This window comes from Crocodylus porosus, unplaced genomic scaffold, assembly GCF_001723895.1.
Source record: "Crocodylus porosus isolate Cpor-Errol unplaced genomic scaffold, CroPor_comp1, whole genome shotgun sequence".
NCBI classification, from domain to species: domain Eukaryota; kingdom Metazoa; phylum Chordata; order Crocodylia; family Crocodylidae; genus Crocodylus; species Crocodylus porosus.
In genome coordinates this window covers 6,691,476-6,716,074 of record NW_017728911.1, presented here as the reverse complement: position 1 = coordinate 6,716,074, position 24,599 = coordinate 6,691,476, and the positions used below count along the sequence as shown (strand labels likewise).

The 24,599-nt window shown below is 44.7% G+C and overlaps 1 protein-coding gene and 1 long non-coding RNA gene across 5 annotated transcripts in view; one reads left to right on the top strand and one right to left on the bottom strand.

The window, feature by feature from the left end:
• Nucleotides 1–24,599, bottom strand: part of SCAPER (S-phase cyclin A associated protein in the ER) — a 364,249-nt gene that overhangs the window by 36,471 nt on the left and 303,179 nt on the right. For all 4 annotated transcript variants that reach the window (XM_019533358.1, XM_019533360.1, XM_019533359.1 and 1 more), the window contains 2 exons: nt 5,298–5,535; nt 1,106–1,255 (listed from right to left, as the gene is read on the bottom strand). In XM_019533358.1, coding sequence (XP_019388903.1) covers nt 1,106–1,255; nt 5,298–5,535 — 388 coding nt within the window. The remainder of the gene's footprint in view (nt 1–1,105; nt 1,256–5,297; nt 5,536–24,599) is intronic.
• Nucleotides 974–24,048, top strand: LOC109308895. Its single transcript, XR_002100729.1, has 3 exons — nt 974–983; nt 11,281–11,292; nt 23,970–24,048. It is a non-coding gene; the product is annotated as an uncharacterized LOC109308895 (long non-coding RNA).

Genomic DNA, 24,599 nt, shown 5'->3' with positions numbered 1-24,599 from the left:
GGGGCTCCCCAGCAGGCTTGGCAGCAGATCTGGAAGTGGACCAGAAGCACTCCCAGTCCACTTCTGGGTCCACTGGGGAGCACGCAGGGGGGCATCCCCATGTCCCCTGGCTCAGTGACTGGTGCCTCCTGGGTCTGGGGGTGGGCAGCTGAGGTCCCCCTGTGGCCGGGCAGCTGAGGTCCCCCTGTGGCCAATCACTGAGCCAGGGAGGTGCCCCGCATGCTCCCCAGCAGACTTGGAAGTGGATTGGAAGTACTTCCGGTCCACTTTCAGGTTCACCAGTGAACGCGTGGAGGGCCCCTCCGCACTTCTGTGGGACGTTCCATGAGCCCCAGCATTGTAGTGTTCATGAGCCGCGCCTGTTACCTCAAGGTATGTAGAAAATTTTTTTAAAGCTGTGTCTGTGTCTGAATCGCTGATTCTTTGAATCAGCATCGAATCTTCAGTTTCGGATTCTGCCTAATCAAATCGGGGACTATAATCCAAATCAACTAATCAAATCACTGTCCCTGATTTGGGCTGAATCTGAATCAAATAGGACCCACTTTGCACACCCCTACTGCTTAAGTCACTTGTGGCATGCGTGTTGCAGGCTGGCCACCCATAACATAAGACCATGGTTTACATTAGCAAGATGTCCCTGGTCATCTAAGGGTATATCTACATAGTGCAGACTGCATAGCTTTCACTCTGGTACAAACTTCCACCTCAGATGAAAGGACCCAAGAAAAATCCATATGAATATAAAATGCAGGATTCTTATGGACAGTAAAACCTTACCAATAACTGTGTTTTCACAGCAATATGGTCAGTGTTACCAACATCTCATACACAGGAGGATCAAATTTGCCTATAACTGTATAAAGTAAATGCATCTAAAATGCATGTTGCCCCTTTTCCATTGCTCATTTGGTCTTTACTTGCTAACTACCACCATCAGATATTTTTGTCCTAATTTAGTCTCTGACTGTCAATATGCCTAAGTATACTCATATGTTTACATTTACAAAGAGTCAGTGATTTCAATGGCACTACTTACATGTTTGCATGATCAAGATATAAGTACATACACACAACCCCTCGATCATATTTTTGGTTCTCTTACCTGATTATCTGTGTGGTTTACAGTAAAATATCCAACACAAACAATTACTTCATGGAGCAATCCTTCACAAGTGTGCTGGGAACAGTACGACAGCAAAGAGCTGATAATATGGCGGAATGCAAGGGAAAGTCCCTCGGCACCTACAACAGACTGACAGAAAACACCCAGTCATAACCTAGCCATGTAGTATTATAGGGACTAAATGAAGTAAGGGCAGTTTAAAATAACCAGTTACCCACTTTTCAGGATTATCACCAAATATGGATCTTACAAAATATTTAAGCAACATTTTAGTTACAGTGTTTACTGTCAAAATAGTTTCTGATAAACAGCAACAACAACAAAAAAACCCCTATTCATTCAATAAATTAGCAGCACAGCTCTAATTATAATTTTAAATGCCACTGTAAATCAGACTGAATTTTAATTTTGAAAAGGACTAAGAAAAATTTGGACTCTTAGTTGGCATACTATTTAGCATTTAAGTGGCCAATTTCATTAGATATGTAGCACATGTTCCAGGAAAACTTAATATTAATAATATTTCTCAGTAATAAGCAAAGGAAAACAAATTATCCCTAATTTTTTGCAAAAGAGCAAAATACATTTATTGCTAATAACTTGTGTGTCCTGAATGGAAAAGATAGATAAATAAAATCGAATAATTTCAAATAAACATTTTCAAAAGTTAGAAACATTCTAAAGAAGAGAACCTTCAGCTGCCTGTCTTTTTGGGGATTCTTTCTGAAACCAGGCAAATTGTAATGTGGAGATTCAGGAGAATTAGATTTTATCTGTGCAGCCTACAGCCTCTATTTAATAAACATGTCAAGCAGATAGAGCGACATAAGGTCAAAGGGGAAAACTGAGGCATAAGGCATGAGGATTTCACCCTTTTAATGAAGCAGCATTGCAGGCCTCTGGGAAAATATCTCTCATCTGGAAGTTTTTTTGATTTCATATCTCCTAGTCTGTGTGAAGTATACATGTATAAATGTAAATGTGTTAGAGTTGGGTTTTAGCATATACAACATTCAGCCCAGAAAACTGGAATTCTTAATGATTAAAAAAGAATCAATAACGGATACCTTCCATTCCCAAATGTAATACCTTTTGATAAGGTATCCTACTTTTAAGCTTCAACACATAATATAGTAGCCATTTGCTACTTTACATCATGCAGTGATATATTCTTGTGCCTAGCCCTTATTTAATTAGTCATGTCCACGCATGCTGTGACCTAGTCCTCTGTGTTTAACTTTCTCTGATAACAACAGGCCAAAGGGCACATGAGTTTGTGTATAAAACTTAAACTAATTTTTCAAGGAAACTATGCATCCTCTTTAGCCAGAATTAATAGCAGTTTAGTATCCTGTGTTGTTTCTCACTATCATCTTTCAATTGTTTAGACTCTCAAATTAAATAGAAGATCTACTCATGAGCCAAAGGATTATCTGTACTGATACTAATTTGCATTGTACTGGAAGTAGACATCCTTATTTGATCAGAAAATTGTTGTATGATCTTACCGTTACCACGATGAAACTATTCTGGAAAACTAATCATCAGGCAATATATAAACTCTATTTCGTTTGCTGCCTGATACTTCCCTATGGTTCACAAGAACTGGGAAGGACAATGATCTGCTTTAGGTGTTTGTTGCCCTTTAACATTAAAGAAACAGCTCAAAATGAAAGAAACAATATTAATCAAATCAATACTAATATGAATCAAAAACAATACTATGGCTGCTTGTACACACTACGGGGGTTTAATTAGGCTTAGTTCTCCCTAAATTGGAATGGTGGGGTTTTAAAAACACTGGTTCAGCTTAGGAAGAATAAAACCAAGGTAAACCCCTGTGGCGTGTACACAAAGGTGGGGGGCCCAATCCTTACCTGCCTCTTGAGCGGTAGTGGGTAGGGATTTGAAGGGGCAAGCTGCCAGTGGGGTGAGCAGATCCTGAGCTGCGCAGGGCCCCCCACCAGCGGCACCCAGCTGCTGGCACCTGGCCCGGGAGTGCCGCAGCTGCGGAGGGAAGCAATGGCCCTCATCTCAGCTGCAGAGGGAAGCACTGGGCCCCCATACAGCTTAGGGAGGCAAGGTAGGCTCCGGGGAGAAAAAAAAAAAGATCAGACTTGCTGCTTTTTTTTCTTCTTCAGTACAGCTTGCCTGCATGGGCTGCCGCTGGGTCCCACAGCCCCTAAGCTGCGCAGGACCCAACAAGCCCTGCGCATGTTGGCTTCCAGCGTCCTGCGTTCACTGTTGCACTTTGTTAGGTAGCAAACTAAAACACCTTGGAGGTGTTTTTTCTTGCTACGTACCAAAGTCATTTAAAGGGGAACACACTGCCGAGCGTGCAAACAGCAACACAATTAAAGCAGCGTAAAAGGGCATTTAATCCGCTTTAAAAGCCAATTTTGTGGTGTGTACAAAGGCCCAAGGTCCCTAATTCAGCAAACCAGTTAAGCAAATGGTTTATTTTACTGAGACCTGTTAATGAACCAAATGATTCTGATTCACATGGTCACTCACCGTTGGTTACACTTAACGGAATCATTTCTGCCATATACATCTTAACACAGCACAAACCAACACAGGAAACAAAAAGGAGGACCAATGATGACCAATACCAAGGATACTTTCTGCTGCAAGGATATTGTGATACTTGGCAGCTGGACAGATAGACACAGCGTAAGAAGATCCTTCTGTTTTATTTTGTCATAAGAATAAATATACTGTGCAATGGAAACAGGGATTTAAAAAATATAATGCTCTCAAGTGAAATCAATGGGCAGAACTTCAGTTGGTGCAATCTGTCAAAGCTCCACTGACTGCTAGACAAGCTCTGATACTTACATCAGCTGAAGGTCTGTCCATTTTTGCATAACTGTATCAACACTAACAAATAATCATCCAGCTTTGACAGCAACAATTTCAAAACATGCCAGGGAAGGGTCCTATTCCAAAGGCACTCCTTTTGAAATATGGAAAGGGAAGTTGCTTAGCTGTGCAGAGATGCACGGTTTATATATGAAATAACTTCTAATTTGCCTCCCTTCCTCACTTCTCTGTTACTCAAAAAAATTAAAAAAAAAGCTTTAATTCTGTGTACTGGAGCCATGTGGATGAAAGCTCTGCCTACATAAAACCAGTTACCAGACTAGGGCTACTCTGTCAACAATAGGTAGGAGAGTCTTCTCACACATTCTTCCCTCACGTAAAGTTCTTGCTGATTTTAGCACGGTGCATAAATAAGTCCAGGATGTACAATGTGATTTATGGAAAAATTGTCCATTATATGTTGGTTGGCATCAAAAACTTCTTTTAACAAACTGAATGAGACCAGCGCTACCACGAAAGTTTGATAAAGCATGTTATTTCAATTTCTTTGCCTTGTAGTAACAGACATTCATCTGTGCATGGACTATTTTAATATTGTTTCCTAATCTGGCAAAGAGATTAGTTTACATTATGGATTACTTTATAGAAGAAGTATTATTTTCTTTTAAAAGGAAATAATTTTTATAATAAACAAATCTCAAATAGTTTTGAGAACTGTTGTGGCTTGCATAAATAAAATATTTTACTGCAATATTTACTGTATTTTAGAAAGTTAAATTTCAAAAGAGATGATATCCCCAGCTAAAAACATGCATGTGTAGATTCTTTTTGGTTCATTTGCACAATCTTATATTCAGGTTTTATAATGCAACTGTCATTTTAGGGCACGTAAGCAACCCCCAAGTCCAATTATCTTATAAGTAAATCTTGTAAGTAAAAGAAGAGAAATTGTTATGTGTGGACCTTGATACAGAAAGCTTCAAAGCACTTTTAACACTGTAGACTTAAAACATAAAACATTAACAAGTGTCAAAATTAATATCTCTGAACAGAAAAAGTTATGTAGCATATTTAAATTTGTATATTCTGCATGTGCCTTTCTCACATAAAAGTTAATAGCATTTATTTCAAACAGTGACATAATGAAAGTAATATTAATAAACAGCAATTCTATGTATGAACAAATCTGACCAACACAGCTTTTATTTTATTTGTAGCTATTCTGCAAGTTAATTGTAAATATCTGACCTTGAAGGGAATGTGTAGTCAAAGCTGAAAGAAAAGAAAATGTATGCAACAATAAACATTCTAAGATTAACTGTGAGTTAAAATAAAACGAAGTCTGTACCTGAAAGGCTGGCAGATCAAGAACTGCAAAGCTATTGAAGAAGCGTAAACTCTGAATAGCAACCTGGATTGTGTTCTCTGCATAACTCTCTTTAGGACTTGCTGTATTTGAGTCTGAAATTGTTCCATGGAAAAGAATACAGTATAGCATATGCAAGACTCCAACCAGATCTGTAGCCTGAAGAACTGCAGTTAGTCCTGTGGGATCCTGACGTGTATTGTCAAATATGTTCCAAGACCTGCCAAAGAAACATTAAACTATGTAAAGAGAAAACTACCATGGGAGCTACCATTTCTAAATTGATAAATGGAAGAATACAAGTAAATGATCAAATAGGAAAACCTGGATGTCTCTAATATGTTAGGAAACTACAAAGTATTTTCACTATAGACATCCTCTCTGTCTGGCTGTCTTTAAATACCTCTCTTCATAAATACTAGTCTCTCTGACTGCACTCATGCTGCTAGTATGAAACTCAGCAGAAATTCTATGGCTTTAAAGCTTGCCTGTGGAACACTCAAGAGTGGCTCCCTGCATGCTTTTCAGACAGGTATTTTAGGTTAGTGGCTCTGTACCAGTCAGGGCTTTCTTTTATGGTGGCTGGCAGAGGAGGAGCTCCCTGGGGATTATAATCATCTTCAGTGCCAAAGAGAATGTGCCAGGACAAATTGATACTTAATTAGCAATAAGTTACTTTGGTCAAATGATAGTTAGCCAAGAGTTCTGAAGAACTAAGTGCCTGAGCTGTTAACAAAAATATACATTTCTTTATTACAATCACCTAAGACAATAGAGAATTGCAGGGTGGCAAAACCTAAACAAACACAAAATGATGAAGACAAATGACCACTGCGTGTATAATGGAAAATTATATTGTCATATACAATAATCTTCTTATGTTTACAGTTTTCCATCAGGGAAAACTGATGAGTTGCTTGTGATACCAGAGATTGGATTTGATGACTCAGGTAGTCCCTTCTAGTCCTGTGTCTAATATAATTTATCTGAAATATCAAAAGGTCTTTGACATGAACCCTCACAAGCACCTACTGAAGAAATAAAGTAAGTTGTTTGGAGGTAAAGTTCTATTATAGGATAGACACAGGAAACAAATAGAACTACGCGGCTATTTTTCAACATGGCAAGAAGTTATCAGATGGCTTTTGCAATGATGGTCTTACCTATCTCTAAGGTGGAAAAAGTGTCGATAAAACCCAGATAAAATTACTTAGTACAGTAACAGTTTTCAAGATTGGAAAATTTTAGAGGAAACCTAACACAGATATGTGAATGGGCAACAGGTTTGTATATACCAGGGGTTTTCAACCTTTTTGGGTCAGTGTACCCCCAAGCTGGATGCGGAGTGGGGAGGTAGTGGTGTGTGGCTGAATACAGAGAAACTTCCCCTGGTCCCTGTGTCCAGCCAGGCAGGCAGTGCCTGCTGCACAAGATGATGCATGATGGCACTCTGTCCCTGCTTGCCCATGCATACCCCTAGGACCTTCTCAAGTACCCCCAGGGGTACGTGTACCCCGGCTGACAATCCCTGGTATATACAACTAGATGTTGGCCAATATAAGGTAACAAATTCATCTGCACAACTCATACGTGGATTTAGATTGGCTTTAGAGCTAATCAGTCAAGGAAAGCACCAGAACCTTGTTGCTGGGGAAAAGTGCAGGGGGCCCTCAATGAAAACTCTGGCTTAATATGCAATGCAGGCACAACAACAATAAAATTTTAGGATGCAATAGGTAGTAAAACTGAAAACAGCGTGGTCACTATGCAAATCAACAATAGGTCTTTACCTTATACACTGCAGTCACTTCTGGTCACCCATTAAAAAAAGGAAAAATTAGAAACAGAAGTGATGCAGGGATAGTAACTATAGAAAATGAGTCAGTTATTATTCTACTAAGGAGAAATAAATCACAAGGAATTCTTCATCGCCTTGTCTGGTAAAGGTACAACTTGCCATTATTACTGGAAAACATACAATGTGATTTGGGTTTTAGAAATAAGGTTTGTTATGGAAATTTGTTGTGGCAACTTAAAAGGATACTAGCATGGTGACTAGGATCAATAGTTAACCTATCTGCTAATATAATCTCAGTTATTATTTTACATCTGCCCTTCCATAATTAAGTAATAACATTAAAAGGTATTAAAGCAAACAAGCATTCAACACTTGAGAATTCAAATGTAAAGGGTCCTCTGTCCTTGCAATACTTCCCTGATCATATTCATGTACAACACTCTTTTGGACTAGATAAGGTGCACAGTTAATGAATACGGTATAAATATTAGGCCCATGTGAAGTGGCTAGTATTTGTTTCAGATTTGGCCTTTTTTGGGGGACAGTGATTCAAATCACCATCCTGAATCAATTTGGCCGAATCTGATTCAGAGATTTAGCTCCTGCCAAATCTCCAAATCAGGCAGGTCCATCCCTCTCCCGCACTCTCAGCATGGCAATAGCTGCCCTCCCCACCCTAGCTCCCAGCACCTGGGGAAAAAAAGCCCCGGCTCACTGGGTGCTGTGGGCATGGGTGTGATCCCCGCTGCTCCTCACTGCCCCAGCATGGGGGGCTCTCCATGAGCCCCCTGAAACCCCCTGTTTACCCAGCCCCCACACCCCATGGCTGCCCTGCCTGCCCCAGCTCCAGACCGTTAAGAAAAGAAAAACTGAGAAAACCCCCGCACTCACCTTTCCTGCCTGGCCGGGGGGTGGGGGATCCCCATTGCCCCCTGCTGCATGGGGGGCTTTGCACAAGCCTCCCAAAGTCCCGAGGCTGCTGCAGGAGTGGTGAGTCCCCGGGGTTTTTTCTCCTTAAAGGGCTGGGGCGGGGGGAGAAGCGTCATGGGGCTTGTGGCAGAGTCCCCCATGCAGTGTGGGGCAGTAGGGAGCAGCGGGGATTGCCCCTCCGCCCTGCAGCATCCTGTGAGTTGGGGCTTTTTTTTAAAGGGCCGGGAGCTGGGGTGGGCTGGGGATGCAGGCAGGGGGTGGGGCCTGGCAGGGGTCCCCCTATGTTCCCCTCCCCCACCCCTATTTACCAGCTCTTAGTCTGACTGCAGTTCCCTGCTGCAGCCACCGGGGACTGTCTGAATCATCAAAACTGTCCGAATCTTTTCCGAAGATTCAGAGAGCTTCGAATTCATTCGGACCTTTTAATTGGTTCCCTGATTCAATTTGGATTTGGAGATTCGGCCACTGAATCGGCCAAATCTCCTCTGAATCGAATCACCACCCAAAGCTTTGCACAACCCTAATACATATCCTTAAAAAAGGCAGATAAAAAAGCAAGTGAGCTATAGTAAATGGCCTGAACACAACTATAACAACAAACCTTAATGCTGTGATTTACTATTTTTGACAATGTCCCTTTATAATTACAAGAAAATTCATGTTCTGTAACATAGGGTATAAAAGAAGACTCCCCAGGAGACCAGGGAGCCAGTGAACTGGGACTGCCTACAGGGGAGCAGTTTGTAGGCAGTTCACAGGACAGTCATGAGCAGGAATACACGGGAGCTTCTGACAGAGACTTTGGGTAAGTGAATGAGGAGGGGGGCTACTATGGAGGTGGTAACTCGGAGTGCAGCCAGGGCTCCTCCCCTGCCACTGCTTCCAGCTCGGAGCTCCTGTGAGGCCTCCACCCAAACAGGCCCCTTGGATGGGTCAGCAGTGCCCTGGCCCCCTATCTGCAGGGGTTGCCTGGCGGGACCTCTGAGGCCTGGGGGTAGTGCGGGAGCCGGGGGTTCCCTTGTCTGTCCCACAATTGAGGCCCCGAATTGAGGCACTGGAAAGTCAGGTGAGGGAAGTCCAGGCAGAGGTGAACAGGCTGTGGGGGATCAGAGCAATTGAAAAAGAGATTGATGGCTATTTTCATTCTCTGCAGGACAAGACTCCTGGTGAAGAAGTTGCAAGGGAATGCCCTGAAACAGATGCTGGGAAGTGGAGGATGGTCATCTCAGGGGCCAGACCTCTCGCCACAGAGACAGCTCCCCTGGTGAAGTTGGGGAACAAATATGAGGCCCTGGCTGCACTGGAGTGTGCGATGGGGGAAAGTGCGCTGGAGGGGCCTGCTACCATCACTGAATGAGCTGAGGGTTCACCAGGTAAGCGGAAGAGAAGCCGCGTCATCGCTGTGTGCTACTCCTTGCTGAGAGGAACAGAGGGACCCATCTGTTGTCCGGATCCCATGGTGCACAAGGTCTGCTGCCTGCCTGAGGCCAGGATCAGAGACATCACGACGAGAATTCCTGACCTCATCCGGCCCTCTGACAACTATCCCATGGTCCTCATCCATGGGTGAACAAATGATGCAGCCAGGAGTAGTCCAGACCGTATCACAAGTGACTACAGGGCTCTGGGGACCAGGCTTAGGAAGACAGGGGCACAGGTGGTCTTTTTGTTGATCCTCCTGGTCAGAGGTTGCAGTAGGCATTCCTTCTCCTGTGTCAGAGAAGTCAACCCATGGCTGCAGAGTTGGTGCCATCATGCGGGTTTTGGCTTCCTGGACCATGAGCTGCACTTCCATGCAAGGGATCTCCTGGGATGCGATGGGATTCATCTCTCTGCAAAAGGCAAGAGTCTCTTTTCTTACAGGTTGGCTGACCTCCTATGTTGGGCTTTAAACCAAGTACAATGGGGGACAGGGAGGCAGGAGATGGAGAAAGCCTAAAACATACAAACTGCAAGACATGCAGCAGTACACCCCAGGTAAATACCCAGGGGCCCTTTGGGCATCAGAATGGGGAGGCACCAAAGGCACCATTCAGAGGGCTCAAGTGCCTCCATACTGATGCTAGGAGCATGGGGAACAAGTGGGAAGAACTCACACTTCTGCTTGCAGACAATAACTTTGATTTAATGGGGCTAATGGAAACCTGGTAGGACCCTACCCATGACTGGGCAGTACACATTGAGGGCTACAGGTTGTTCAGCAGGAACAGAGCAGGGAGGAAAGGGGGCAGGGTTGCTCTCTATGTAAAGGAGCATTATACATCTACCCTAATCAAAATGGGATCAGAGGAGGAGACAGTTGAGGCATTATGGGTTAGGATACATGGAGGTTGAGGGGAAAGGGACTTGGTACTGGGGGTCTGCTACAGACCACCACATCAAGAGGAAAAGCTAGACTTGGAATTCTTGAGGCAGCTCTCAGAGGCCATACAGTCTAGGGACATGGTTGCCATGGGGGACCTAAACTACCCTGACACCTGCTGGGAGGAGCAGTCAGCCAAATCCAACCATTTACATAGGTGAAAGTCCCACACACAGGTTAAGAACCTAACACAGGAGGTATATGGCCCCACTAGGGAGAATGCCTTACTGGACTTCGTGTTGGCTATGGGGGAGAACCTGGTAGGGGAGCTGCACTTTTGTGGTCACCTTCGTGACAGTGACCACCAATCAATCAAATTCACCATACGGTGTAGGGTGGGTAAGATAACTAGTATGGTGGAAGTGCTAAACTTTAGGAAGGCTAACTTCATTGTGCTTAGGAGTCTAGTCAATGATACACTGCAGCATAACAGTATTGGTGAGATGGGAGTCCAGGAAGGGTGGTCGTTTCTAAAGGAAGCGATCCTTTGGGTACAGAGCGAGATTATCCCAGTACGAGGGAAAAGGGGGAAAGGAGACAGAAACTTCCTTGGCTGAACAGTGAAATCCAGGGGAGCCTAAGGGCAAAAAAGAAGGCATATAGGCAGTGGAAGCAGGGGGAAGCTACCAAGGAGAAGTATACCTACTTGGCTTGCACTTGCAGGGAGGCAGTTAGAAAAGCCAAAGCAACTACAGAGCTGAGGCTGGCAACACAAATTAAAGACAACAAAAAGGCTTTTTTTAGGTATGTAGGGAGTAAAAGGAAGGCATAGGGCAGCATAGGACCCCTACTGAACAAGAAGGAGCAATTAGTGACAGACAGGGGGGACAAGGCTGAGCTATTCAATAAGTTTTTGCTTCAGTGTTCCTCAACAGGGCTCAAGATAAGTCTCCTAATGGGTTCTCAGATAGGCATCAGAGGGACACCAGCCCACCAACTGTTGATGCTGACTTGGTGCAGAGTCACTTGGATGGACTGGATATGTTTGTCAGCAGGCCCGGATGAGCTGCTTCTGAGGGTACTGAAGGAATTGGCTGGTGTCATAGCAGAACGACTGGCACGCTGTTTGACCACTCGTGGTGCTTGGGTCGGGTCCAGTGTGGTCCCTATTTTCAAGAAGGGGAGAAAGGAGGATCCGAGTAATTACAGGCCAGTCAGTCTCAGCCCCATTCTTGGAAAAGGTCTTTGAAAAGATTATGAAGGATCATATTTGTGGGAGTCCAGTGGGAAAAATAATGCAGCAGGGAAAGCAGCATGGATTTGTAGCAGGTAGATCATGCCTAACCAATCTAGTTTCGTTTTATGACAGGGTTACAAAATCCTTAGATCTAGGAGTGGAGGCGGATGTTGTTTTCTTAGATTTTAGCAAGGCCTTCGATACACTATCTCATCTCATTCTCATAAATAAATTAAGAGGGTGTGACATAGATATTTACATGGTCTGGTGGGTGGCAAATTGGCTTAGCAGTTGCACCCAGAGAGTGGTAGTAGATGGGTCAGTATTGACCTGGAAGGACGTGGGTAGTGGGGTCCCGCAGGCACCTGGCACCAACACACCTACTGGCTGGGAAGTGACCCTCTCAGCAGTGCAGAAGCAGAAAGGGATTTTGGAGTCATAGTGAACTCCAAGATGAACATGAGTCGCCAGTGTGAAATGATCAGCAAAGCTAACCATACTTCATCATGCATCAGCAGATGCATGAGAAATAAAACCAAGGAGGTGATACTTCCCCTCCATGTGGCATAGGTCAGTTGGAGTTCTGCATCCAGTTTTGGGTGCCATACTTCAAGAAGGATGTTGATAGACTCAAAAGGGTCCAGAGGAGGGTCACTTGTATAGTTACGGGCTTACAGGACAAGCCCTATTTGGAGAGACTGAGGGACCTGGACCTCTTTAGCCTCTGCAAGAGAAAGCTGAGAGGTGATCTTGTGGTTGCCTACAAATTCATTAGGGAGACACAGCAAGGGATCAGGGATGCTCTGTTCACCAGGGCGCCTCTTGGGGTAACAAGGAACAATGGTCACAAACTGACGAAGAGCAGATTTAGGCTGGGCATCAGGAAGAACTTCTTCATGGTAAGGGTGGCCAGAATTTGGAATGGGCTTCCAAGGGAGGTGCTGCTCTCCCCTATCTTGGGGATCTTTGAGAGAGGGCTGGATAAACATCTGACTGGGGTCATCTGACCCCCAGCACTCTTTCCTTCCTAGGCGGGGGTCGGACTTGATGATCTGTTGGGGTCCCTTCCGACCCTAGCATCTATGAATCTATAGTATAGGTTTTTGCTAAAAGATATAAATAATGCCAAGCCCCTCTACATTGATCAGTTTGATGGGCACTTGAGGGCATATTCAGCCTTATAATAGATTCATGGGCAAATCTAGGATTATGAAAAGGGAGGTGCCCATGGTGAGGTGCATCATCACATATAACACAACACATTTTTTCTCCAGGTAAACAGAAACTAGCTTTCCTAATACCATGGGGCCTAGGGCTATATTATTCAGTTTAAGATTGATGCAAAAACAAATATAACTACTGGAATGAGATAAAAACATCTTGTGAAATAAGAGCTACATTACCAGAAGCAGCTAACAGACAGAAGAATTACAGAAGAAAGGATAGCTTGATCAAGACCATGAAAAAGGAGAGAGTCATTATCACTTGTGGAATGAAGAGTTTAGAAGGAACTAGGTATCTTTTAATGAGCCATGAAGTCAACTGACTCCCTCACTGCTGCCTGAGAAGAAATGCTGCTGCCACTACCAGGCAGTTGGTTTTAAATTTTGGGTAGAGCAGGAATCAAAGTGGGGTACCACTGCACCAGTGCACCCCACTGGGACAAGTTCAGCAAGGGAATGTTCAGTCAGCAACATAAGCCAAAACACTATCTGTGGTCAACAGCTGGGAAAGCAGTGGGGAAGATTTCATACAAGAGAGTTCATGCAAGTGAGCTGGCCACTTCCTGGTCTCTGGCTAGTTCCAGTTCTCAGGATACTTACATGCCCATTGAGCCGACCTGAGCAATGTAATGACTTCCCACTCCAGCCTGGGGGAAAGAGATGGCAACATTCTACCTTCCACGTAATCTAAGAGTTAGATAACCTTTTTCTTCATTAACTTATCTGGCTTCTGAAATTATCTACTGATTTTAACAATTTAGAATGATTTCTTAGTGAATAGATATCCAGTCATCCAGAGATGAACCTGCTCCCACATTGGCCTGCCATGGGAATTGCTCTGCTTGTCAGTATGATTTCCAATGTCACTTCCTTGAGTTTGACTGTCAGCCAGCAAGAAGTCTAGGATTCTACTCTAGTGAAGTGTTAGCTGTAACATATGTATACCAGCTGTCAGAGAGTTACCGTACCTTCTTTGGAAAGGAAATTAGATCCTGCAGTTGCACTGCTAAGGCATCACAAAGGCTTATTTTCTACTTCATCAAATGCTACAAGGGTGAACTACTTAGCGGTTTATCTTGTATGGGCACTCCCTGCCAATATCCACAGCTCTTCAGTAGTCACTTTTTTGTGGTGGTGACAGTAATATCTCAGCTCAGACAATGCATTCAAGGGAGTGCATCTCCCAGGCAGTATATACTTTGTGAAACATGATTTGCAACTGATTGTTAATGAAGTGTCTCTCATCATAAGTCCAAACCTACCCTTCTCCTGCATTGTCAGAAAGGTCCCCAAGATAGCAGAACTTCTGTAGTTGAGAAAATATTAGGCTGTACCTCCTAAACTGCAAAAACTCAAGTTCTGTGTGGCAAGGCTGTATATAGTGATGCCTTAGGAGCTGAGCTGGGACACACTCTGAGGATCCACTGCTAGGAAGACCATCCGTTCTTGGGGCAGGGGCAAGAAGAGACACAAAGCTCGTGGAGGGTATTCCAGCCCTTTGGGTGGAGCAGTGACTGTAAAAATAGCTGCGCTTATTCTCTTGGGTTTCTAGGGATTCGTTTCTGTCCTTGAAGCTTCCTAAAATCAAGCTGCATCACTTTTACTGGAAACTGGGGGAGGAATTAGGCATTTGCATTATTAACACATGCATCTGTTTGAAAATTTATCTTGTACTTATTTAAGTTTGCATGGTAATTTCTTATACTAACTACTGTTGCTTTTAGTCAATAATATAATCTGCATCAAAAATGATTTCTCTCTGAAACTGATGTCAGAGGGAAAAGTGTTCTTCTACCTGCAGTCTGTCCTTGGTTGATATTATTAAAATTTGCCTAAAATATATTCTCTTTTCCGCTAACCTCAAGGATTCTTTGGGCCCCTACTTCTATTTCAGTTAGGAATGTTGTGCAAGCTACACAAAATACTGCACAATCACCTCTTAAAATCTTTGAAAGGAAACAAAACAATTAATCGGATTAAATGCAGTAAAAACAAAACGAAGCAAACTGTGTCTGTTTACCTATAGGTACCATCTGCAGCAAACGCCTCTTAGCTGTTGTCAATCAGCACTCAACGCTTCCATTAGAGTCATAAGAGTTAGAGGTCAACCACTTGCAGAGACTCAACTAGAGACTAATGTGTCTGAGTTTACTGTACAAGTTCCAAAATGGGGCCTGTGTTTGTTTAACGCTGACTGGCTTTAATAACCAACTGGAAATCCTAAGAATCCTTTAAAGAAATCTTGCCATAAACTGAACTGTAGTTTCAAAAGGCTAATAGAGCTAAATTCTTCCAAAATGCAATGCATCACTGTGAAAGCTTTACCAAGAGGGGACTTGAAAGAACACAAAAAACCCCCAGTGATTAAATGCTGATTGGTTGCCACTACCTCCTATAAAAATGAAACCTAAATATTTTCGTCTCATTGAAGCCAGAACAACCCCTCTTTTTCTTCTCCTGGAGAAGATGAAAGCAAGTGCTAATCCTAAAGGGTACCAATAGTTAGTAAGTCCTCACCTTCTGCACATACAACAGTAGTGGGGCCACCAACGGAATGATTTGGAGGACATGTGTAGTTCCTTGGCTTTCCTATGGGAATCCAACTCCCTTCTACATGGATAAGCAGAATTTATGCAGTTCAAGTTAGTCACATCAATGGTACCGCAGGCCACTTCTGTAGATTTTCAATCCTATTCTTCTCTGTGTGACTCAGTTTGTACTTCTCAGCCTGCTCAGAAGGAATTTGCTCTAGCTACTTGTGCTCTGTTGCAATCCTATTCTACTCGGGCAGTTTTGTAAACGCTGAAGTCCCTGAAATGTTAGTTGCAGAAAAATCACTGCTGGTGAGCACTTTAGTTCTATAATCTAGTTAGGGCACATGGCTGGTGGGGATAGGGAAGACAAGGGGTCCAAATTCAAGGCCTGCCATCACTCACAGGGGTTTGAACCAATATTTCCCACTACACGCCAAAGTGCCTTAACAACCAGGCCATGTATAAGGCAGAACTAAAAGCACCCTCTACCCTAGGGCTGGGCGAAACTGCACTATTCCGTTCTGACTTCAGTTTTAAGGTCTGGATGGAACAGTGTTTTGTACTGAATATAATTTTGAGTCAAAACAGCCTCACTGTTTCACTTTGTTGAAACAGTGAGGCTGCTTTGACCTTGTTTAGACAGTTTTGCCAGACCGTGAGGCTTGTGAAAGGAACTCAGCTGGGGACGGAGAGTGCCGGGGTGGGGAAGCAGTCCAGGTGGGCTGCCTTGCCATCCCCACGTGCTAGATCACAGGGGGGGTGGGGAAGCAGTTCGTGCCAGGAGCGGGAGGCAGCCCAGCCCAACTGCTTCCCCACCTCTCTGCAATCTAGCGCAGGGGATGGAGAGGCAGCCCAGCTGGACTGACTTCCCAACCCCAGCGCCATGGTCAAAACGTTTTAACTTTCAAAATCTTTCGACTAGCCTCGTTTTGTTTCAAGGCTATTTTGAAGCATCAAAATCAAAATGAAACAAAGGCCATCAATCTCAAAATGAGTCAAAACAGCGTTGAAATGAAACGGTCATCAAAATTTTGCACGGACCTACTCTAGCCCAGGGGCGGGCAATTATTTTGGGTGGAGGGCTGCTTACTGAGTTTTGGCAAGCCATTGACAGCCGCATAACAGGCAGCCAAGGGCAGATAAATATTAATTTTCTAAATTTTTTTAGGGACACCATGGGCCAGATAGAATGGCTTGGCAGGCCACATCTGGCCTGCAGGCCACATTTTGCCCACCCCTGCTCTACCCTCATGTTGAAGCTGGACCAGAAAGAGAATAAGCCAGAGGGAGGGTGGTTCAGTGAGATGGGTACCATCCAGGAAGGGTGGTTACCTTGGGCCTCTGCTGCCCAGTGGTGTTTCTGCAATTTGCATTTCATAGTCATTTGATAGAACAGACCAGGGGTCAGCAAGGTTTTTGGCTCGAGTGCCAAAAACACCCCAACTTCAACCTATGCCTCAACTTGGCATGCTAGGAGCAAACAGCAGGAAAGATGTGGGGGACCTAATCCTTGCTGCTGATGGCAGGTGCACGTGAACCTCTGGGTAGATGGTGGGGGAGGGGGTGGGATTGTGCTGCCCTGGCTCCTCCCCCCGCCCTCCCATGTGCCCTGAGGTGCACATGCAGCTGTTACTGGCCATGGAGCCTGGGCTGTTCACAGCAGGTGGCAGGCAGACTGCTGTACTGGGGTCTGGAATTCCGCCTTGGTTCCATGGCTGGTGGCAGCTGCACGTGAACCTCAGGGCACACAGGGGGGGAAGATGTTAGGGCAATATAACCCTAGCCCCTCCTGTGCTGTCTGCCGAGGGGTGCATGTGCCCCTATTGCCAGCAAGAAGCAAGGCTGGGGCTCTGGAACCCAATACAGCAGCTTCCAGCCTCCTGGCTGCTTGCCACAAGGCCACTGCTGCCCAGCATGGAGCCCAGGCTGCTCACAGCAGGCCTTGCAGCCTCCCCATTGCCTGCTGTGAGCAGCCAGGGCTCCGTGGCTGGTAGCAGCTGTCCAGAGCCTGGGCCAGCTGTGGCGTGCCGAGTGAAATGGACTTGTGTACTATGGTCTGGCACACGTGCCAGGGGTTGCCATCCCCTGAAATACACAGACAGCAGTAGATAGCTTTTGTCCCATTGGGCACAAGGGTCATAAGCCAAGGCCTTCTCCCTTCCAGGGGAGAGTCCACTGCACTATGTCACATTCCCTCTGTTTTTGCTCTCCTTCTAGCCCTACTTACTATCCCTTCTTGGCAGCCCTCAGATTCAATTTCAATAGGAGCAGCAGAGGGTCCTTTTGGCCCTGCCTAGCAATCAGGCAGGGAATTGGGTGATAACTACATGAGCAGGGCCTAGACCCTGGATCTTTCTCTCCATGAACAAGTGACCTATTAGTATGGGGCTAAAAGGTGGTGGGAGGGCTGTCCTCTTCCATTCTTTATGGTGTAAGACCCTTCATCTGCTTAAGTGACCTGAAATGTTCCTTATACAGCTGAAGCCTGATGTGGAAGTGCTACTTACTCAGCAAAAGGTAGAGCTAAATGTGAGCCTGTGCCTAGTTGAAAATTTTTAGAACTCTTTGTCAATGAGAATCCCTCCCCTTTATAATGTTATAGTTGTTGCTCCGTCAGTTACGCTGCCATAGATTCTAGTTACTCAGACATGCAAGTCATAATTGAAGAACAATGAAGTCACTAGAATACTCCTTTTTCTTTATTTTAATATATCAGCATTTCAATAGTATAAGAGGGAAGTATTATTGGTTGAAAAACAATCATAATTAAATAATAGATGCGTTGCCTCCCAGCCATTTTTGCTGCTACATATAGTGGAAAGACTGATCATTTTTACCTGACATTAAAGTTAACTTATTTTAATCTCTCTCATTCTTATATTAATTTTAAACAACTTCACATGTTAAAGATGACTTACGTGGATTCAATTCTTTCACAATTTTGTACTGCTCTGGAACAGTGGCTCAATCAACATATATACTCAGAATATGAGATGCATATGTAGTTCAAAATGAAATCATATTTTTTTCACAGAAAAGACCATGCATTGTGAAGCTATGCCACAGGACATAACTGTGAAAAAACCCTCTCTGTCTACTGTGTTAGGCTTGCAGAAAACTAATGCGGAACTGAAGGAACTCTTGGAAATGTTTACTTTTGATTTTGCCTGTATTACAGATAATTTATACATGAACAGGCCCCTGGCTCCTGTTGGTTTCAACTGTCAGTCATAATCACTTTAAATCTAAATGTTTACAATAAAAAAGTAAAAGACCTTATTCATAACAGTTGTGAGCTTTAAAGTGAAAAATGTATATGAGATGTGAGAAAACAGAACACAAATCTTTGTATATGCTGCTGTGATTTTGTTCAAGCCAGAAATATAGTGAATCTTTTACATTTAAAAGGTTTAAAAAAAATCTTTTCATTCTCTCTCACAGATGAAGAAACACAGTAGCCAGCTCCATGGCAAATGACAGGCACTAGACTAGACTAGTTTTAAAAAGCATTAAAAATACTGGTGCAATTTAGCTTCAAATTAGGTTTGGTATCTGTAATAAAGAAATGCCAGGAAATAAGGGTTCTATGAATAAACATGATCTCTTTTGGGATGATTTTTTATGCAGATTATTTGCATCTTTTCTTTATTACTCACTAATATTAAACACCCAAATTGTTTTATCAGGAGTATCAGTCATCAATGTCACGTTTCTGACAGCATGACTTGTGGTTCACTCTCCAGGCCAGTTAATGTTACAAGAATAACCTACTGCTGAACTTCAGAAGGGATAAGAAAGTAAGAATGTCCCAGCTATAAAAAAATAGACACGTTCTAGTTTTCTTTTTCATGCCAAGGCATACTTTACTCCAGGAACACAATTACTACCCTCTTGGTATTATTTGGTTTATTTCTTCTCCTTGGGTTAAGCCTTGTATAATATGGATCCTTCTCTTTGACCAGCCTGTTTAAACTAATTCACTCCTTGCCTGTATCTGGAGGAACAGTTTCTGTAACAAAATCATTGTCCTGCTCTCAGTTATCATTAACATGGAAAAACAGGTGAGCATTTAAATTAGTCACACAAATTAGAGTGTTCCTTTTGTTTAAAGAAAGGCCAGGCAGCCTGCAATACTGCTGGGTGCCCACTAAAGAGTTCAGATTTTGTCATAAAGGAGATCTGTAGAACAGATGTACAAGATAGGCTGGGAGAAAAGATTAGGCCAAATAATAAGTGCTCACGTAAAAATAGAATTTGTGGTGCTCAAACTGTTGGCCCCCAGAAGTGAACAAACATTTACCTTTCATTCAGGAAATGCAGCCACATGCCTGCAATGGCTCAGGCCAGAAGCCAGGCGGTGCTTGAGCAGGACTCTCTGGCTGTGTGTTTACTTCCTCTTCCTGCTGCCCCCAAAACCTCTTGGATTTGCAGTCCAGAATTACAGCAGCAGGACTCTGTAGGATTGCTTATCACTTCCTCTTCCTGATTCCAAGTGCCTCTGGGATTTGAAGTTCACAGTTGTAGCCAGCAGTAAGTTTGAGCAGGGGGAAGGGCCATTTAAGTCCCCATCCTGGCCCCACGCCTGAGCCAGGGTTTGCCTGGGGGGGGGGCAACCCCCCCTCCCCAACTGGACTGCATCCCCAGTCAGGCTTGCCCCCACCCCTTTGCCAGCCAGCCCTCACTGCTCCAGCTAGGAAGCAGAGGGGTGGGGCCAGCTCTGCTCTCTGGAGCAGACAGTACATCCCAGTCCAGGGCTGCAAAACATGCTGGGATGCTGGGGAACTGTGATTTAACTTGAACCAGGAAGGGGTTTGGGACAGAAGTTTCATAAATTGGCTTGACTCAAATCAATTAAGTCTGATACTACATTCAACCAGGTTTATCTTAAACCAGTTTCAGCCATTTTGAAACTGGTTTATGTACACTGAGCTTCTATTGTTACAGATTTAAATCAGTTTCTGATCACTTAAACTGGTTTGTGTGCAACTTCTGTCCCTAACCTAGAAGTTCAGTGTACTTAAACCACTTTTGAAATAGCTGCTACTGGTTTAACATAAACCTGGTTAGATATAATATCAGACTTAAAAAATTTAGGTCAGATAAGTTTATGGAAAAGCTATACCAGATCCCCTCCTGGTTAAAGTTAACTTACAGTCTCCCAGCATCAGTCTGCTCTGCCCTCCTGCTCCCTAGCCAGAGCACTATCATTCCTCTGGCTGGCTGAGGATGGTAGGGGGGAACCACCCTTTTGGCCTGGCAATGGGTCCCCCTAGCTGGGTGCTGCCAGCATGGAGGAGAGGGGGGCAGAGAAGCCTGCAGTGGGGACTGGTTTGCATCCCCTGGAGCTGGGTGGGGTCTCCTGGCAAAAGCTCCTCAGCCTCCAGGCCAGCTGAGGTGGCAGGGGGAAGTCTGCAGCAGGGGCTTAGCTCCATCCCTCAGAGCCGGGCTGGCATTCCCCAGTCATACCCCCTCGTCAGCCTCCACGCTGGCTGAGGTGGGGAAGGGGGAACCCTGCAGCAAATCTCTCCTCTGCCCCCCTTGCATCTGGCCCAGAGGCTGAGGAGTGGCCATGGCTAGGGGGATGCCAGTCTGGCTCCCAGCACCCAGTTCTGGAGGGTGGAGCCAAGCCCCTGCTGCGGGCTTCACCTCCGCTTCAGCTGGCCCAGAGTCTGAGGAGGGGGAGTGACTGGGGGACCGCAGCCTGGCTCCTGACTTCGGGAGGCAGAGTCAAGCCCCTGCTGCAGGTTTCACCCTGTGGAAGCTGAGGGCTTCTTGTGAAAACTCAGGCTTGTAGAAATATACACAGTTCCATTCCCTGTGATCCTGCTTATCCCCTGTGGTTCTTGCCCACCATGTCTTTGATCTTAAAAAAAAAAAATCCCAAAGGAGAAAAGTAAATACTGGGAAGCAGAGTGCAGATTCCTAATGCATTTCTGTTGGCCGCCCAGGCTCTTTGCAGGGTTCCACCATCCCCATCCCCTTCCCTTATCACACCAGTTATATTCTGACAATTTCTTACCCACTGTCCATGCTCAAAGCACTCCCACAGTTCTGGAAAAATCTCCCAAATTGCACCCCTTGGCGGGTTACAACATGTCTCCCAGCATTAGGTTGAGTCCCTCGCAAGCTCTTTATCAGTCCAAAGTGGAGCTTATTTGTCTTCAGATTCCCAGAAAAAGTTTCTTCATACATGCTAGGATTGCCTCCCTCTCCTTGCTCAAAGTTCAGGGTAGTCCCGGCATTTCATTTTAGCTCTTCTGTAATCTAAGAGTCTCCCAGTCTGCAGGCAGCTCACTCATTCTCCCCGCTGGCTATGGGTTCTGTCTGTTGCAGGGGTGAGCCCTGCCTCCTCCCAGGAACAGCTCCATCTAACTGGCCCTTCTCTTCTTGCTCCTCCTGGTTTGTGTCACTCACTGGGTGACATCTCTGCAAACCTTCAGATACGAAAGCTTCACGCCAGCCCTAGCTCAGGTAAGTAAGTTCTGATACTGCAGCACTTCTTCTGCCATCCCTGTAGACGCCCAGCTGGGTCAGGTAATCACTGTGCCTCTGTACAGCTGCATGAGCACTTGATCTGGTGCGTCTCCCCTCTCCCGCACTATATCTTCTCATTCAGCACCCAGGAGTCTATCCAGCCACTTCTCTTATATCCCCTCCTCCTTCCAACATCTCAGATGCTCCCATTAAAATTGCACTTGAGTTGATTAAGATTCTCAAACTCTCTGGTGGGGCACTCCCCATCTGTGGCACTTCTGCTTGTTTGTCCTTCAGGACAGGGCATGACTTCTGCCCTGTCACATCCTCCTCTCCCCCATGCTAGGCAGCAACCAGCTGGGAGTCCAGACCCAGGCCAAGGGAGTAGGTTCCCCCCCAGTCTTAAAGTCTAATATTGACTCTGGTAACAGGAGTGGGAATCCCCTCTCTGCAGCAGGGACAGGGCTTTGGGGACTCTGTCAGGGGTGGGGACCCCCCTCCGAGGCTGGGGGACTCAGCCAGCCCCTGGCTGGAGGGACTGTTCCCCCTGGGGGGGTGGGGAATGGGACCACAAGGGTTTGGGGGGGCATATGCTGGACAGCCAATCAAGGATGAACCCTACTTGGCTATGTTTGGTTGTCTTTGGCAGTGGCTAGGAGGTGTGCTCTAGTGCCCCCTGGCCACTGCAAGTATCTGGCTGACTTTTCAGTTTCAAAAGTGAATGTCTGTTCACTTCCTTATTGGTTCAATCTACACAGCTTAGAATAACCTGCAAATATTGAAATGATTCAGCCCTGGGCATTTTTACTGTCTGTACGTAGCCTATGAAATCGATCTTAAAACTCATATGAAAACAAACATTTTGCAAAAGGTCCATCAGAATGTAATTTGCCCTGTGTGGCTCAGCTTGTTGTTTCTAACTTTATTTACAAAATACACATAAAATGAATATGTAAGTAGAAAAAATTAAGCTCACAAGGCCTTTAACACCTGCTGCAAGTAACATCAGGAAACCAGGGCCCTTGACACTGGGGGCTTTGTGCAACTGTGTAACATTAGTTATTTCACTTGTAGAACAAGCTTCAGTTACTTGACTGAAGTTTGCAATCCTTGTTGAATCTGCTCGCTGTTGGCAGTGGTAAGCAGGACAGCCAGTACTCGAGCAAGCTGCTTACATCTGATTTGCCATCCAGCAGCCAAAAGAGGCATTACCTTAATTACTGTAATAAAACAAAAAACAAACCAGCCTCCTTCCATTTTTATATTTGTGACCTGACATTTGCTATTTTCCTGGACAAAATCCTATATATCTATAGCATTCCACCAGGGTAGCTTGTAATTCACAGATTCATTAGCTACTGACAAAGATTTACAAAGTTTTATTCTGAGATAACATACAGTACGCAGCAACATTCTGTAGGATGTCACCTAGGATTCTGTTTTTTAGTAAATTACTAAGGGAATTTAAAAATAGTTCTCACATCGAACAGCAGGAAACAGACTCTACAAATTGCTGTTTTAAGAAGATTCACGAGTTGAGGGTTGTTCTACTATTATTTTTTTAATCTGCAATATTCTTCCTAAGTACAACCAAGTTTCATTGGGGCTGTTATTGTTAGTCTATTTAAAAGTCATTAAGAACAAGATTCTCTTTACAGTCTGCTACATCTGAAGAATTCCCCACTCTTCCTTTGCCATATGCATCAGATTTATATATAAATATTTCATTTAGGGCTCATAGAGAACCACTATTCTTTGGCTTGTTGGTATTGCATTAATTTTTAACAGAGGTTTTGATTTTGCATTTCCTTGTGCAGTGCACAACATGTTATGTTCTACCACGTATGAGCAGAGGTTACTCATGGTTACAAGCGAGAAGGCAGTGTATAGACATTCCATTTGTGTTGGGAGAAAAGTGTTTCTCTTGGTAGAAAAAAGAGAGCGCGCAGACGTTCAATGGCTTCCTTGGGGAAGAAAAATGGTTCTTCTATAAGAAGTTAGATCAGTTACCTAAGAGGAAGATCTTCTCCCTCCCAGTGTAATTTAAACACCCACATATTTCTAAGGACAGAGGGAGGAGAGAAAGGCACCCAATATCCTAGTCTGTTCTCTTGCAGCCTTACAGCCATAGCACAGCTGTCTCCTGCCCCTCAGAGGCAGGACTAGACACAGGCATGGGTGAGCTGGGTGGCTGCCTGGGGTCTAGATAGAAAGGGGGCCTGAAAATGGTAAGTTTTTTGTCCTATTATCATTATTATGATCTCTGGTGAAGGGGGGCCTGATACTATTTGCCCAGGGCCGTCAGGAGTCTTGATATGTTGCTGCTCAGAGGGATGCAGCCACAGGAGGTTCTGTGAATTGGACTCAGGGAGACTGCTTCCATAGCTGGTTCCCAGCCTCTCAGCTTTAAATGCCACCCCTGCCACTCATCTGGAGAGGAGTGTGGGGGGCAAGACTGAAAAACTCCGGAGGCTGGGAACCAAGCTGGGGAAGCTATCTCTGCCTTGGTTTATGGCCCTGTGGGCTTTAAATATTGCCTATACAAACCAGCTGGGCAGATATTTAGGCTAGATATCAGGAGGCGCTACTTCACAGTTAGGGCGGCTAGGATCTGGAACCAACTTCCAAGAGAAGTGGTGCTGGCTCCTACTCTGGGGGTCTTTAAGAGGAGGCTAGATGTACACCTTGCTGGGGTCGTTTGACCCCAGTACTCTTTTCTGCCATGGCAGGGGGTCAGACTCGATGAAGCCCGCTGCGCCCCTGCTCCCCTGAAGCCCCCCAGACAC